Below are 14,557 nucleotides of genomic sequence, written 5' to 3'. Positions count from 1 at the left end.
GTCAGGATGCGAATCACGATCTGCCGCTGCCGCGTCTCAGCTGCACACGAATGCAAGTACGTTTGTGATGCACTCATCCCCCGTTCACTCACACTCTGAACATGCAAACATCCGTCGAATCCAACCCAACGCTTGCGCCTATAATGAACAATGCTGTAATCCACTCTTCCGATTGCAGTCATCGATTTCCTTCTTAGAACCTTCAAAATTCAAAATGGGCAAAAAGCTGTGCTTTCGCTGCAATGCACGGTCTGCGCTGCTGCGTCGACCCAAGAACGGGCAGCCGTACTGCCGAGAGTGCTTCTACGACGCCTTCGAGACGGAAATCCACACGACGATTGTCGAGAGCAAGCTGTTTGTGCCGGGAGACCGCGTGGCCATTGGCGCGTCCGGCGGCAAAGACTCGACCGTCCTGGCATATGTGCTCAAGCGCCTCAACGACATGTACAACTATGGCATCGAGCTCTTCCTGCTGTCTGTGGACGAAGGCATCACGGGCTACCGCGACGACTCGCTCGAGACGGTCAAGCGCAACGAGCAGGCGTACGGCATCCCGCTCAAAATCGTCTCGTACCAGGAGCTCTATGGCTGGACCATGGACGCCATCGTCAAGGAGGTTGGGCTCAAGAATAACTGCACATTCTGCGGCGTGTTTCGAAGGCAGGCGCTCGACCGCGGCGCCGCGCTGCTCGGTGCAAACAAGATTGTCACTGGGCACAATGCAGACGACATGGCCGAAACGGTGTTTATGAACATTCTGCGTGGCGATGCGCCGCGTCTGCAGCGATGCACCAACGTTGTCACCGGTGAGGGGGGGGGGCCTCGTGGTTGCTGTTGTGTTTCGGGTTGGGTTGGATTGTTTTTTCTCATTCGCTTTCCTTGATGCTGTTGCCGTTGTCATCGCTCTGCTTCTCCACCCCCCCCCACACACACACACACACAGGCTCGTCGGACACTCTCCCGCGATGCAAACCATTCAAATTCACCTACGAGAAGGAGATTGTCCTGTACGCATACTTTCAAAAGCTCGACTACTTTTCGACAGAATGCGTCTACTCGCCGCAGGCATTCCGAGGCCATGCGCGCGCCTTCTTGAAAGACCTCGAGGCGCTCCGCCCAAGCAGCATTGTGGACGTGATTCGCGCGGGCGAGGCAATCGAAGTGGTGGAAGAAGTGCTCCAGTCCACCCCAAACCGCTGTGTTCGGTGTGGCTATCTTTCGAGTCAATCACTCTGCAAAGCGTGCGTCTTGCTAGAGGGCCTCAATCGAGGATTGCCACAGTTGGGCATTGGGCGTGAGGCCATGAAGGTTCAGTCCGAGTTGCTTGCATCTGTTGCGGAGCCCGCATCGGCACACCCAATAGCTTCAGAGAACACCAATGATGGTGACGCAAGTGCGTCGGCCTCTGTCAAAGCCCCAAAGGCATCGCGCAGTGCGCGTCGCGCGGCCAACCGACACCAGCCGCATTCCGAAGAAACGCTGCGCAAGTTAGCTCGCGGTCGCGAGGTCACCCATGTTCCAGAGGTTGATTTACAAGACGCGCTTTCGTGGTAGCATTGTTGAGTTTTCACATTGTAATGATAGTACAGCAATATCAAGTGTACTGCAACATGGCAAACCGAGAATCGGCGACTTTGCATGAAAGTTCACAATGGCGAGAAGAGTGTCTTATTAAGTGTACTACAACAAGAAACGTTTGCTTGCGGGGTGGGTGATAATGAAAATGAACGAGTAAGACGAAAACCCCGGCAAACACCTGATTCGGGTCGAGGAATCGAGCGAGCGAGAGAGGGAGAGAATAGCAACTCAAAAAAAAAAATCACTGAAGGAAGAAATCACTAACCAAACACACACACACACACACACACACACACACACAAAAACAAAAAAAGAAGTCTCAAGCGAGCCGCCAGGGATCGGTCGAGGGTTGGCAACAGCAGCACAACATCTGCCAACGTGATGGTCTCTTGTTGCGAGCAAGGTGCGCCTTGACAAGTTCAAGACGGTAACGTTCGGTGTTGGCAAGACTGGTAATCGCGTCCTGTAGAATGTGCATCCATTGCATCTTGTCGCTTTCGGACTTGAAGGTCAGCACGGTGCTCTTCGTCACAGGCTTGAAGCAACTGAAAAACGCCGGAACAGTGGTCGATATCACCAAGGCGTACCGCGCATCTGCGGGTGGCGAGTCTACAAGAAGGAAAAACAAAAAACGCGAGAAAAGAAAGAAAAAGTGAGAATAATCAACGCCGAAAAAAAAAAGCTCTGCACCATGCAATTCACAATGTGCCCCCCCCTCCCTCATACCGTAATCTTGATTGCCAGTCAGCTCCAAAGCTTCGTCGGACTCTTCCGAGAAGGTTTGCATGGGCATCTCATCGATCAGCCCAGTCGTGGATGCGTCGCTCGGGGCGTTCAAGCGAGCAGAAGTCTCATCGTCACCCTGGTCGACCAGCTGCGCGTCCTCGCGATCGTGATCCACTTGCTCGTGCTGTTGCATCGCATCGAGCGCCCGCTGCTGTTGCAGGACGCTCTGTTTGACCAGTTCGCGCTTTCGGCGGAGTTGCAGATGGCGTTGTTGCTTTTGCCGCCTGACAGTTGCACTGTCCTCGGGCAGGTTGCCGAGGCTTGCAAGGGGTGAGTCGTGCAAGGAGGTGTGAAATTCGACGTTACTTTCGCCGCTCGGCTTGCGGCTCGCGGGGCGGTGCGTCCTTCCGCTCGTTTGACCTGCAGCCGGCGCAAGCATTGAGCCCGTGTAGCTCTGTGACATGGAGGCCGTTGTCGAGGAGGTGCTCGCTCGGAATGCTCCACCTCCTGCAGCCTCAGGCTCTGGTTGGGAGACATCGGTGACCCAGGTCGACCGGAGCGGGATGACTGTGCGTGCAATCGTCACAGGCAGGCGACGAAGAGGCCCCGTGCTTTCCCGTCCGAGAATGAGGCAGTCGTTGAACAACAAGAGGACTCGAGGACTGATGCTGCTGCCTTCGAGCTCGAAAACTGCCATTGCAAGCAGATATGAGGGGGGGGGGAAGTGAGCTCAAAAACGACAAGGTCACACAGGCAACAACAACTACAACAACAACAACACGCATAAGCAGCAAAGCGAAAAAAAACAAGCAAACACAAGTCCGTTACCTCGTCCTTCTTGCACAAACGTGCGATCAGGCTGGACGAGCCGCGTGCGCACTTGCCGCAAACCTCGAAGCTCGTTTTGAAGGGTTGTGACGCGCATTCTTGCGTCATTCTCCTTGGTTTTGGCGTTGATGTGCGCCATCACTTCATCGAGCTTTGTCACGGCTTCGTCAAGAAGTTTGAAGGCTGTGTTTTCGTGCCCGGGTGTGTGCTTCTGGAGCTCCTTGAGCAACAGCTTGTACCTCGGAACGCGCTGCACCGGCATGATTAACAATGAGTCCAATGGGAGGCGATGGCAGCGCGGATCGGCCTCGGCAAGGCGAAGAAACTTGCGCCACGCCTTGCTTGTATGCCCAAGCGTCGCCAGCGTCTCCATGGCATAGTCAAAGTTTCGCACGTATGCAGTGTAGATTTTCAAAAACGGAGACATGCGGACAAAGACGCGAGCCACTTCCTCCACCATGGCTGGCACGTACTTGGACGGAATGGTGAAGGTGGTTTCGGAACCAGGGAATTCAAAGTCCGACGGCGCACCGTCTGAAGGGGGTTGAACCGATGGTTGTTGCTGATGGAACGGCTCGGGCTGCAAAGGTTGCGGGTGATGCATTGAAGTCGCGGACTGATGGGAAGCGACGCCAGAGCCGGTCGACTGCATGCTTCCACGTCGTGGCCGATCCGTGGCGGGCTGTTGGTGGACATGGATGGTGAATCGATTGACAATGTTTTCAACGTCCTGCAGCAACACGCCATTCACGTTGCAAATGGCGGGAAGCTCGGAGAAGATGTCGCGAATGATGACGCGGTTGATCACACCATGCGAGCGTTCGAGGCGCTCAAAGAGGGGATACATGAAGACATCCACAATGTTCATCAGACTGTCCAGGTAGGATCGCTCCGTTTCAAGAAGCTCCTCGATGGTTTTGAGCCGCGCAAAGTTGCAGCGCGACTCGTCGTCCATAATGTCCAGGTCGCCTTCTGCGTAGGTCGGTCCTTCGCTGGAAAAGAGCTCCTCGTGATCGAGGCGCGCGGCAGCATCAGACGCTGCACCACATGGCGACATTGAGTGATGAGCGTCAAGAAGTCCGGCAGAGTTGGCGACCGCCGTAGGTGAGAAGGAGGCATTGGACGCAGCCAGCGATTCCGACCTGGATTTGGCCAATCCCGATGGGAGGGCGCCAGTAACCGCGCCATCCTGGTTGGCAGCCGCGGGGGCAGAGGCGTCCCGTTGAAAAAGGTTGTCGAGTGGATCGCCGTGGCGCACGATCGGAGGTCGCACGCGCCGCGTTCGCCGAGACTCGGTCAAGTACCCGGCCGGCACAAATCCAACAACCCCGTTGCCCATATCTGCCTTCCACCAGTCGGGATCACCCGAATCGTCGTGCTTTTGCAACACCTTCAGAGTGTTGCCCTTGCCGATCGACACCTCTTCGTTCCTTCGCGCCCGGTAGTCATACAGCGCCTCATAGACATTCTTGGGAGCGCTCCGAACAGTGGACTCGCCGGACGACGTGCTGTGGCGGCTGCCCGATCGGACGTGGCTCAATCGCTGCCGCTGAAGAGTGTCGGCTGGAGAGGAAGTCCCGGACTCACTGCTTGCGCTGGCATTCAATAGCTCAAAGGAGACGGGAAGCACGCCATCGTACCCCTGGAACGACGACAACGAAGAATGAACGGTCAGGGGCGACGCAGCACTTGACTCGGACGTGGCAAACTGCCGGGCGACATAGGGCCGGCCAGCCGGGGAAGAAGATACGGCAGCAGCAGGAGGTGCTGCTGATGCTGGGGAAGGCGAGGATGTCAGCACGCTGCCTGTCGGCGATACACTTCGCGAAGGAGATGCTGCCGCAGCTGCCTTCAGGTGCTCGAGGTGCTCGAGGTGCCGAGCTTGTCGCAGCCGAAAGGCTGCCACGTCGGATGGCAAGTGGGATCGCCTTCCCGCGTCGCGAGCGTCTTGCAACTGCTGAAAGTGTCCCCGCAAGTTTTGAACATTCCCGCTGACGGAGAGGGAAAGTGGCGATTCAGCGGAAGGCGAGCGCCCGGCCACCAGTTGGCTGTGCGCAGCCGAGCCAGTGCCAGTGTGAGGCATCGATGCGGATGTTGTCAAGGTGTTTGCGGAAACAAGGTTGGACGGCGGCATGCTCGAAAGGGGACTCGGGGGGCCCGACGAAGGTGCCAAGCTGTCCGTTTCGTAGTTTGAGTCAAAGCTCGGGAGCTGGCGATACTGCGAGAGATTGCCCGATTCAGGCGCTACCATCGGAGCGTCCGGCGATGACGACTTTGCTCGCTCGCGTCTGGGCGAGGAGGGTTCGTCCACCTCGGCGATGCTGGCGCCGACCACGAACGTGCGCCGTCCGCCAGCATCCTTGCCCTTACCAATATTACTACTACTGCTGCCAGTACCACTACCACCACCACTACTGCTTCCAGCAGAGGCGACGGATGCAGCGTTCGCTATTGCGGCAGAGTTGTTTGCCGCTGCATCGAGTGGGACTGCAGACGACGACGGGGACGACGACGCCGACGACGATGACGACGGGGACCATCCGCGCGTGGTGACGGACATGAGCAGTGAAGGAGAGCTTTGTCGCTTCTTTGCGAGCAAGGGGTGCGCGGACGCAGCGAGGGAGGACGACGATGCATTGGGCGCGGAACAGGCCAAGCTCGGCGTCGAAGCGCCGTTTGGCGACGCGGACATTGAGCTCGCAGCAGCAGCAGTAGCAGCAGCAGCAGCAGCAGTAGAAGAAGAAGAAGAAGAGGAAGAAGTGTCTGACAAGGAGTAACGACAATCAGAGAGTGAGGATGAGAGTCCCCTTTCCCCTTTCCCCTTCCATGTTGCATGGGTGGTCAGAATGAGACAAGGCGAGGCAAAAAGCGAGACAAAGAGAGGAAGACGAGACGCTGTGGCGAAGCGGATTGAAACAAGCTGACTTGGCTGCTGGAGAGCACAAGTGAGTTCCATTGAGAGAGAGACAGAGAGAGACCACAACAGTACGAAAATAGCGAACACCAGCTGAGAAAAACACTCAAAAACCGAAACGACGACCGACAAAACGACAAGACGAGCGGCGCGCGGAATGGGGGAACCGAGGCACAAGGAGCACGAGAAGAGAAGAGGGGGGGGGATGGGAAGAGGGGAGCGAGAGTCAGAGAGAGAGGAGCCTTGGTATGATTACCATCCTCTTGCTGAACTGGTGAGCCAGAGGGCAGCTTCCGTCGCCCGCTGCCAGGCAGCCCCGATCCTACGGCTGCGGATGCAGTAGTGGACGAGCCGCCGCCGCCGCCGCCGCCGCCGCCGCTGGAGGCGAGGGTGCCCGGAGGTGACGGGCTCATCTCAGAACGCGCGCGGGTGTCGTTGAGAACCAGCTCAGAAAAGGCAGGGTTATGATATGACAAATGAACAAGAACAACAGGTAAATATAAACAAAGCACAAGGGGAAGTGGACTAGTGTACAAAATGAAAAAAAGGAGGGAAAAATTAAGACTGGAAAAGTCCAAGATGAGCAATCACATACGTGATGAGCAATCACAGACGTTCTGAGCAAAAAAACTGAGGGTTTGCGATCATTCATAGAGAAGACAAACGCAGTGGCAAGACCATTCAGCATTCAGCAGAATGTGTACCTGTAGCTTTGGCTGCGCTTTTCATTGAGGGGCGTTTGTTTTGGGGTTTGTTTTTTGTGCAAGCTCAAGTCAGTCGGAGAAAGGAGGCTGAAGATACGGTCTAGAGATCGCCTTTCGGATAACGTACACACTGAGTCTGACGACATTGGCTGGAAGGACAGTCCGAATTAAACCTGGAGCGTCCAAGAAGAACGATTGCTCTTTCGCTCCCGCCGCGACTTTTCTCCTTGTGCAAATCGTTGAGTTTGTCTTTGCGCTGTTATGGTTTGCTGCTGTGTAGTATTTCAGTCAAAGCGAGCAAGCAGCAATTTCACAGATGGTTCCAAATCATCGCAAAATGCAAACCAACGCATCAAAGTGCAATCAACGAGGCCACTCCTGCCTTTCCTTCTTTTCGCGACTGTGGCTGTTTTGATCCACAATGATGATTGTCAACCCCAACTATTTCCTGTTCTTTCATTTCTTTTCTTTTTTTGGGCTCGTTTCAGTTCAAATTTTTTTTTGTTCTTTTTGTTGGTTTCTTTCCTTTTTTTTCCCAGCGTTCTTTCTTTCCGTGCTAATTTTTGCACTTTTTTTGTGTTCGATTCTCCGCGCTTCTTCCTTTCTTCTTCTTCTTCTTCTGTCTACATTTACCCTACATTACCAATGGGCCCGTCACACATCACTGAAGCTGCGTACGTGGCACAGGCGCCGTCCAGCAAGGCGGCAGGCAAGCGCGACCCCGTGCCAACCCTCGTTTCGCAAGCCACCCCCACCGCCACCGCTCGCACGAGGGCTGCGAGCGCCGCATCGGCCGACGAAACTCCTGCAGCACCTGCGACTGCTGCTGCTGCTCCGCGGACACGCCGTCCTGACGTCTATGCCAAGGGGCTGACCGCGTGGGCCATGCCGGCGTTTGTTGGGCTGCTCGTGGCGGCTGGGTATGCGCTCGCCGACATGTACCAAGAGACAATCTCCACCTTCCAATACCAGCAGCGCATCACCCCGCTGCACGCCATGTGGGTGCCCGTTACTGCTGTGACTTGCTATGCAATTGGCATTTTCACCCTCAAGCGCTTTGTGATGGACAAGCGCGACAAGCCCGTGGATGGCAAGTTCATCCAAGTCCTCATGTTCTTGCACAATGGCTTCCTCTCTGCCTGGTCGCTCGTCATGCTCCTCAAGATTTCCACGCAGGTCAGTCCGTTCGACCATGTTGTTTTGTCGTTGTCGTTGTTGTCTCGACGCGCTGAGCAGAAGTGCTTGTTCTGATCTACGTCCATCCATTCAGCGACGTGACTAAAAGTGGGGTGAGAAGCGCAGTGACAGCTTTTTTTTTTTCTTTTTTTTTTTTATTCTGTTGGGGCAGCAATTTTGATTCTTTCGATTTATTTTTAAGGGCAGATCCGTTTTGACACGCTCAGAGCAGAGATAGAGCTCGATGGGTGATGGATGATGGATGAGCATGCCGGCTGCAGATCGTGCGTTGAGCTACCCCCGTGTGTATGTGTGTTGATTTTGCAAGTTTGTGTTTTGTTTTTTTTTTTTTTGTTTTTTTTTTTTTTTTGTTTTTTTGTTTTTTTTTTGTTGGGGAAAATGCTGCGCATCGCTATGTTGATCTCTCGTGTCAATCTCCTGCATTGCTTATCTTTTTTGATATTTCTTGTTGGGACGGCGATCATCGCTGTGCGCTGTGTCTTGTGAGCAATCGAGCTCGAGGCACAAAGCGACAGCGCAAAGTGAGAGAGGCGAACTCAAAACCTTGGTGAAATCCGGATTTTGCAACTGTGATCAAAAACTCTGGATCAGAATCAGCGCACATGCGTATCACTTTGTTGACTTGTGAGCGCCGATTTGATGGAGAACAGTCGCCAGCATCTTGCTCTGAAGAGACCTTGTGATGAACAAGTGGATGACGAGCAAACCGCAACAAAACAGAAACAGAAAAAAGCTGTGTTGTGCGTTGAAAAAATGAACGCTGGACTAACTGACTCACTGTTGTTCACATGCTGTTGAGCAGATTGCCACGACTGGTTACAACGCATTCGTGTCTGAAACCGATACCGTCAACGAGTGCCTGTGGTGCGACTCCAACAAGGCCCAAGTGCAAAACAACGAGCTCTACTTCTGGTACCATGTGTTTTACATTTCCAAGTTTTACGAATTCATCGACACTGTCTTTATTGTCATCCGCAAGGTACAGCATCCGACCAAGTTTTGGTTGTGTTGTGTTGCTTTCACGGACGCGCTTCGCTCGTTCTCGACCATTGAAAACTCACTCACCGGCTACTCTCCGTCTCCTTTGTGCTTTTTCTTGTTTCTTCGCAGAAACCATTGATCTTCTTGCACTACTACCACCACATCATCACCCTGCTGCTGTGCTGGGTCACCATGGACGACCAGCTTGCGCCCCAGTGGATTTGCATCGCCACCAACACCCTTGTGCACGTCTTCATGTACTACTTTTACATGGTCCAGAGCGCCGGCTTTTCGGTTTGGTGGAAGCGTCACCTCACCAAGCTCCAGATCATCCAATTCGTCGCGGATCAAATCGGCAACCACATGTGGGTGTACTATGCTTGGATTGTCAAGCTGGCCTGCCCTGGCTCCGTCGTGGGCTACGCTTGGGGCACTGGCGTGATTGGCTCCTTCCTTGTTCTCTTCCTGCAATTCTACGCACGCACCTACAAGCGACCAGCTGCTGGCGACAAGCGTGGCACTCCTGTCAAGGCAGAGTAGAGTTGAAAACAAGCAAAGCTCGAAGCTGGAATTAGGCATTTTGCATTCTTATCAAATCGTGTGCGTGTGATTTTTTGTTTCGTATGTTGCGTGTGCTTGCTCTGCTCGTTGTGGATTGATTCTGCATTAAAGTTTACTTTTACCATCAACCCCACTTTGTTCATGATCTTTTGAAAATAGGCGAGGCAAAGAAAAATGAAAAACAATATTTAAAAAAAAAACACGCACACACAGAGGTATCTCACTCATCCTCGGCGTACTGATTGAGCGCGCTCAACGCGGTGGACATGGGCGTTGCTACAGGCGATGGGAGCAGTGCTGCAGCTGCAACCATCGGTACAGGTGCAGCTTGTGGTGGCATGCCTGGCGTTGGCAGCAAACCCACCGAAGAACGAGGCGCGTAGGTGTCCATGCCATGGCGTCCTGCCACCATCGTGTCGACCAGATCAGATCGATACGAGGCAGATGGGGCGCGCGGAGGCTGGGCCGAGTACATGGACGGAGGCACGTCTGTCAGCATGGCCGAAACAAACGCTTGGTCTGCGGGTTGGTGCGGCAAGCCCCACATCCCATGGCCACCTCGTCCTGCCTGGCCATGATGGCGACCACGCCCTCCGCGAGCGCCCCCTCGCGAGTGTGAGGCACCTGTGGATTGACTGTCGGCCTGCAAAGAGTCATGGATTCGTGTTGAATAGTTTTGTAAAGGACCCCTCTGGTCGCTGTGCGAGTACTTACATTGCTGGAATCAGTGGCGCTTTCCTGATTGCGCTGCTGAGCTTGTTCTCTGGAGATGGATGCAACCACAAAACAACAGGTGATGGGGTGAGCAAACTCGTCATGCTGCGTTTGCTCAATGGTTTTCCCAGTTACCTTCGTGCTTGCTTGCGTGCATGTTTGGCCGCTTCTTCTTCCTCGTCATCGGAGAATTCGATGGCCTGCAGAGAACAGGTGGGGTTGGTGCTGGGGTTTTCGAGCTGAACAATGCTTCATCAAACAACTCTAGCATTACCTCAGCTGGAGGCTCTTCGTCGTGAAGCCAGGAAGCATCCGTGCCTCGCAGCCGCTGTAATTGGGCAATCAGCACATACATGGTTGCGTCCTTCTCGTGTGGCGCGAAAAATAGCCGGGTGCCGACGGACAGACCGAGGTTTGCGATTTCTTGAACGTTGTTAAAGCGAACAGAGTAGTGCGGCTGCTTGACTGGGCCAAACACATCAAATATCTGCATGACAGGGCAATGCAGTGAATGAGTTTGTGTGCAATTTCAAGGCAAAGCAGTGTGATTGCGAGCGCGCAAACAAAACAGAACAAAACAAAGCAACTAATACCAACACCAACACAGTTCCAGGACGAAATCTCTCCAAAACCCACTGCTCTCCAACCATCACTTACTCGCCCAATCGGAAGCTTGTCTTCAAGCCACAAAACCGAATCGATATCCAGAGCAATAGAACCGGCCAGAGATTCGACCACCACAATCGTGTCAATCACGCTGTGAACATGTCCGATGCAGGTCAACTGCACGTGTGCCACGTCCGAAATCACGACAGGCTCCACTGCGGGCAAGTCGCTTGGCAGCAGCTCATTCCGAGTCTTGAGCGGCCCGCCATCCTCGTCGTCATCGTCGTCTTCGTCATTGTCGTTGCGGGCTGCTCCGCGAGTCTTTTTGGTGCGGTTTTGCTGTGATTTGCGCGTAGATTGCGAGTCACCACCAGCCGCATCGTCCAGGACCATCGCAGACGATGCATTCTCAGCGCCCGAGCCATCGCTTTCGTCGCTGCTGTCGTCACTACTGCTGCTGCTGCTGCTGCTGCTGCTGCTGCTGCTGCCGTCGCTATTGTCTGAATCGTCGTCGCTGTCGCTCGAGGAGGACGCATCCAGATTTTGGCTGCGGTACTCTGGCTCGACGGGCACACCCGAGATTTCGGCCGTCGCGGCCGCTCTGCTAAACAAGGACGACATTTGCGAGCTGTCTTCCGTCGCTGCAGCAGCCTCTTGATCGATTGCATCAATGTGGCCATTGCTGCTGCGCTCGAGTGCAGCCACGACGTCTGGCTCTGGCTGTGCGATCGACTCCTCTGCAGCAGCAATGGTGGCGACAGCGGCGGCCTCGCTCGCCTGCTCCTCCTGTGGCGACGGCGATGGCGCCCGCTGAGCGTGTTCGTCGCTGTGCATGGTATCGTCGGCAGTGCTGATCAGTGCAGCATCATCCTGCTCTTGTGCTACGACTGCTCCTGCAACGCAGGTCTCCATCGCTGTGGCAGTGGAATCGGAAACCGCGCTCGTGTGCTCCACGTGTGACACTGCTGCTGCGCTTGGCTGCGCGACTCGCCCGGCGTCCATGGCAGGAACCGGCTGGTGCGCATCAGACTCGTCGAGCTGGGCGACTGCGCTGTGGGGTTGGAGCTCCTCGGTCTCGAATGGGCGCGGATCCGTTGCTGGTGTCGCGCCAACGGGCAATTCACTCGTCAAAGTGTTGTCCACCACTTCCATTTGTTTCGATAGAGATGACTGCGGTAGGTTTTTGGATTGTTAGATTGTGCTAATCAGAATCACATCAACGGTGGATTGAGCCTGGCTCACTGGAAGAGAGCTCAAAACGCTGGGTTTCAGTTTTCATGCCACCGTCACTCGGGCAGCAGCGCAGTCCTCAGATCATTGGATGAATTTGGTGTGTTGGTTTCATGATTTTGATTTGACATTTCGCTCTCGGATGGTGGACTCTGTTGCACACGCTGCAAAGTGCTTTGCCGTTTGACGGAGTCGGTGATTTTCCAACGCTGCTGCTGCTGATCTCCACTCAATGTATTTCTATTTCCAATTCTGGCTATCATTCTTCTTTTTTTCACTTTTCCAACATGAAGCTTGCTGCGATTGCATTGCTGCTGTCGGCTTGCTTGGTCGCGACCGTTTCAGCCACTTCGTCTGCGCTGCCCACACGCACCGTGTCCTACGCCAACCAGCGCGTGCTCTCCTGGTAACGCACCTCTCGCTCTCTCTCTCTCTCTCTCTGTCTCTGTCTTTTGATCGATGCGTGTCGCTTTGTGTGTCACGATGGTTGCACTCGTGCGCTGGGAATCCAAATCATTGCTCCGTTCCCATTCTCGCTTCTCATCCGTACTCTTCCTCACTGTTTTTGATCTTCTTCTTCTACTTCGACGACTTCGACTTCGACGACTTTTTCTTCTTCTTCTTTTTCTTCTTCTTCACTTTCACTTGACTTTGATTCAATTCCAAAAATCACGAGTCATTTTTTTTCGGTTTTGTTATTTTTTTCCCTTTTTGCGATACAATTTCAAATTAGAAGGAGTTAATAATAAAATAAAAACAATTGCGAACGAATCGCAACAAAGACGGATTTTATTATTATTACGATGATCATGATTTATGATGATTGAAACAACAAAACAACAAGAACAACAACAACAACAGAAAATCTGACTCTTTTCTGTTTTGAACGTTTGACTGTTTTTCTTGTTTTACTCACCATTGCAAATCACGAATTCATGATTGGACGATGCATTGAATTGAATTGAATTGAATGAATAGTGAGATGACGAGCAACGAGGGCGTCAGGCTGCTGCGCAACTTTGTCGACTCGCACCGCATCGACATTTGGCAAGACCACAACCCGATGCACATCCGCGTGACTGGACTCCAGGCGGCCTTGGTCGAGCGCATCCCAGGCGTCGTGTGCGAGAACTACATTGCCGATCTCGAGGCCGCCGTCGTCGCGCATGAGGCGGAACTCGCCGCGATTGCCGCTGCCCCGACGGCAGGCTGGTTTGACGCGTACCACCCCGTCGACGACATTCTCGCCTACTACAAGAACCTGACCGTCACGTACCCGTCCCTCATCTCGTGGGTGCCCTCCATCGGCAAGTCCACCCTCGGCAAGGACATCCCCGCCGTTCACGTCACCTCGGCCAAGGGCTCGAACAAGCCAAAGTTCTTCATCCAGTGCAACATCCACGCTCGCGAGTGGATTTCGTCGGCCGTCTGCAACTACTTGATTGACTTCCTCGTCAAGAACTACAATGTCAACAGCACCGTTGCCGCAATCCTCGACTCGCAGGAGCTCGTCGTCATTCCCGTCCTGAATGTCGATGGCCTCGCGTACACGTACAGCAACGATCGTCTCTGGCGCAAGAACCTCTCCACCAACAAGGGCTCCAAGTGCCTCGGCACCGACCTCAACCGCAATTACCCCTACCACTGGAACAATGGCGGCTCGAGCTCCAACCCCTGCGACGACACGTACATGGGCACTGCTGCCAACTCGGAGCCCGAAACCCAGGCCTCGGTCAACTACTTCCGCGCGTCGGCCCCCGCCATTGCTGCCATCGACTTCCACTCGTACAGCCAGCTCGTTCTCCGCCCGTGGGGTGACACCAACACCAACTGCCAAGACGAGACCCGTTTCGCCAAGCTCGGCACCAACATGGTCAACACCATCTACGCGCTCACCAAGACCACCTACACGAGCGAAAAGTCCATTGGTCTCTACCCCACCAGCGGCACTGCCAGCGACTTTTTCTACGCCGACGACAGCAACAACAAGGGCTACCGCGCTGCTTCTTACGTAAGGCGGTTTGTTGTTGGTTTTGTGGGGGGGGGGGTTCTATCTTTGTGGTACTGCTGGGTCGGGTGAGGAAGAAGGGTAGTCGGGGAAAGCACACATCAACTCACAATTTATTTGTTTCTTCTGCTTTTTTTTTTTTTTTTAATTTCGCCAGACCATTGAGCTCCGCGACACTGGCAAGCAGGGCTTCCTCCTTTCGCCCACCCAGATCGTCCCCAACGGCGAGGAAATCCTTGGCGCCTTCCTGGGCTTTGCCACTGACATTGGTGCCAACCCCATCGTCAACGCTTAAAGCAAAAACCAAAACCACTGAGCGGGTTCAACTCTCTTTTGCCGTTTGCTTGTTTGCTTGTTGCGTCGGTCGCGCGAATAGCTGGTCGTTGTTCTCTTTGCTAGTCGTTTGCCAGTTTCTTGACTTGTGATTTGTAGAGTTTTGTTTGTTTGTTTGCTTCTTCATTGCTACCACAGTACAGTTGAACGTTCTTTTTTTCATTTCAGGACCATGGT

The 14,557-nt window shown here is 54.0% G+C and overlaps 5 protein-coding genes across 5 annotated transcripts; 3 read left to right on the top strand and 2 right to left on the bottom strand.

Annotated features, from left to right (window-relative positions):
- The first annotated feature begins 174 nt into the window (after positions 1-174).
- CAOG_03989 (ATP-binding domain-containing protein 3) lies at positions 175-1,618 on the top strand. Its single transcript, XM_004347764.2, has 2 exons — positions 175-806; positions 944-1,618. The coding sequence occupies exons 1-2, from the start codon at positions 215-217 to the stop codon at positions 1,552-1,554; spliced, it is 1,203 nt and encodes a 400-aa protein (XP_004347814.1). The 5' UTR covers positions 175-214; the 3' UTR covers positions 1,555-1,618.
- A 228-nt stretch (positions 1,619-1,846) lies between these two features.
- CAOG_03988 (hypothetical protein) lies at positions 1,847-5,887 on the bottom strand. The gene is made up of 3 exons (XM_004347763.2): positions 3,133-5,887; positions 2,305-2,994; positions 1,847-2,187 (listed from the first exon to the last, which is right to left on the bottom strand). Exons 1-3 carry the CDS (start codon positions 5,822-5,824, stop codon positions 1,898-1,900), a joined length of 3,672 nt encoding a protein of 1,223 aa, XP_004347813.1. The 5' UTR covers positions 5,825-5,887; the 3' UTR covers positions 1,847-1,897.
- A 1,366-nt stretch (positions 5,888-7,253) lies between these two features.
- On the top strand, positions 7,254-9,617 carry CAOG_03987 (fatty acid elongase). The gene is made up of 3 exons (XM_004347762.2): positions 7,254-7,926; positions 8,750-8,926; positions 9,058-9,617. The coding sequence occupies exons 1-3, from the start codon at positions 7,396-7,398 to the stop codon at positions 9,466-9,468; spliced, it is 1,119 nt and encodes a 372-aa protein (XP_004347812.1). The 5' UTR covers positions 7,254-7,395; the 3' UTR covers positions 9,469-9,617.
- On the bottom strand, positions 9,589-11,990 carry CAOG_03986 (hypothetical protein). The gene is made up of 5 exons (XM_004347761.2): positions 10,861-11,990; positions 10,478-10,690; positions 10,339-10,403; positions 10,204-10,252; positions 9,589-10,132 (listed from the first exon to the last, which is right to left on the bottom strand). Exons 1-5 carry the CDS (start codon positions 11,959-11,961, stop codon positions 9,710-9,712), a joined length of 1,851 nt encoding a protein of 616 aa, XP_004347811.2. The 5' UTR covers positions 11,962-11,990; the 3' UTR covers positions 9,589-9,709.
- A 309-nt stretch (positions 11,991-12,299) lies between these two features.
- CAOG_03985 (carboxypeptidase) lies at positions 12,300-14,538 on the top strand. The gene is made up of 3 exons (XM_004347760.2): positions 12,300-12,445; positions 13,018-14,050; positions 14,205-14,538. The coding sequence occupies exons 1-3, from the start codon at positions 12,327-12,329 to the stop codon at positions 14,340-14,342; spliced, it is 1,290 nt and encodes a 429-aa protein (XP_004347810.1). The 5' UTR covers positions 12,300-12,326; the 3' UTR covers positions 14,343-14,538.
- Positions 14,539-14,557: the final 19 nt, after the last annotated feature.

This window comes from Capsaspora owczarzaki (assembly GCF_000151315.2).
Source record: "Capsaspora owczarzaki ATCC 30864 unplaced genomic scaffold supercont2.6, whole genome shotgun sequence".
In the NCBI taxonomy this organism is placed as follows: Eukaryota; class Filasterea; order Ministeriida; family Capsasporidae; genus Capsaspora; species Capsaspora owczarzaki.
The sequence above is the reverse complement of the archived record's forward strand: the minus strand, read 5'-3'. Positions and strand labels throughout refer to the sequence as shown.

Coding starts and splice junctions, on each gene's coding strand:
- CAOG_03985 (XM_004347760.2), top strand. CDS start 12,327: ATGAAGCTTGCTGCGATTGCATTGCTGCTGTCGGCTTGCTTGGTCGCG. Junction 12,446..13,017: donor AACCAGCGCGTGCTCTCCTG/GTAACGCACCTC, acceptor TTGAATGAATAG/TGAGATGACGAGCAACGAGG. Junction 14,051..14,204: donor GCTACCGCGCTGCTTCTTAC/GTAAGGCGGTTT, acceptor TAATTTCGCCAG/ACCATTGAGCTCCGCGACAC.
- CAOG_03987 (XM_004347762.2), top strand. CDS start 7,396: ATGGGCCCGTCACACATCACTGAAGCTGCGTACGTGGCACAGGCGCCG. Junction 7,927..8,749: donor TCCTCAAGATTTCCACGCAG/GTCAGTCCGTTC, acceptor GCTGTTGAGCAG/ATTGCCACGACTGGTTACAA. Junction 8,927..9,057: donor TCTTTATTGTCATCCGCAAG/GTACAGCATCCG, acceptor GTTTCTTCGCAG/AAACCATTGATCTTCTTGCA.
- CAOG_03989 (XM_004347764.2), top strand. CDS start 215: ATGGGCAAAAAGCTGTGCTTTCGCTGCAATGCACGGTCTGCGCTGCTG. Junction 807..943: donor ATGCACCAACGTTGTCACCG/GTGAGGGGGGGG, acceptor ACACACACACAG/GCTCGTCGGACACTCTCCCG.
- CAOG_03986 (XM_004347761.2), bottom strand. CDS start 11,961: ATGGAAGTGGTGGACAACACTTTGACGAGTGAATTGCCCGTTGGCGCG. Junction 10,253..10,338: donor GCACGCAAGCAAGCACGAAG/GTAACTGGGAAA, acceptor ATCCATCTCCAG/AGAACAAGCTCAGCAGCGCA. Junction 10,133..10,203: donor GCGCCACTGATTCCAGCAAT/GTAAGTACTCGC, acceptor GACTCTTTGCAG/GCCGACAGTCAATCCACAGG.
- CAOG_03988 (XM_004347763.2), bottom strand. CDS start 5,824: ATGTCCGCGTCGCCAAACGGCGCTTCGACGCCGAGCTTGGCCTGTTCC. Junction 2,995..3,132: donor GTTTGTGCAAGAAGGACGAG/GTAACGGACTTG, acceptor TTGCAATGGCAG/TTTTCGAGCTCGAAGGCAGC. Junction 2,188..2,304: donor GACTGGCAATCAAGATTACG/GTATGAGGGAGG, acceptor TCCTTCTTGTAG/ACTCGCCACCCGCAGATGCG.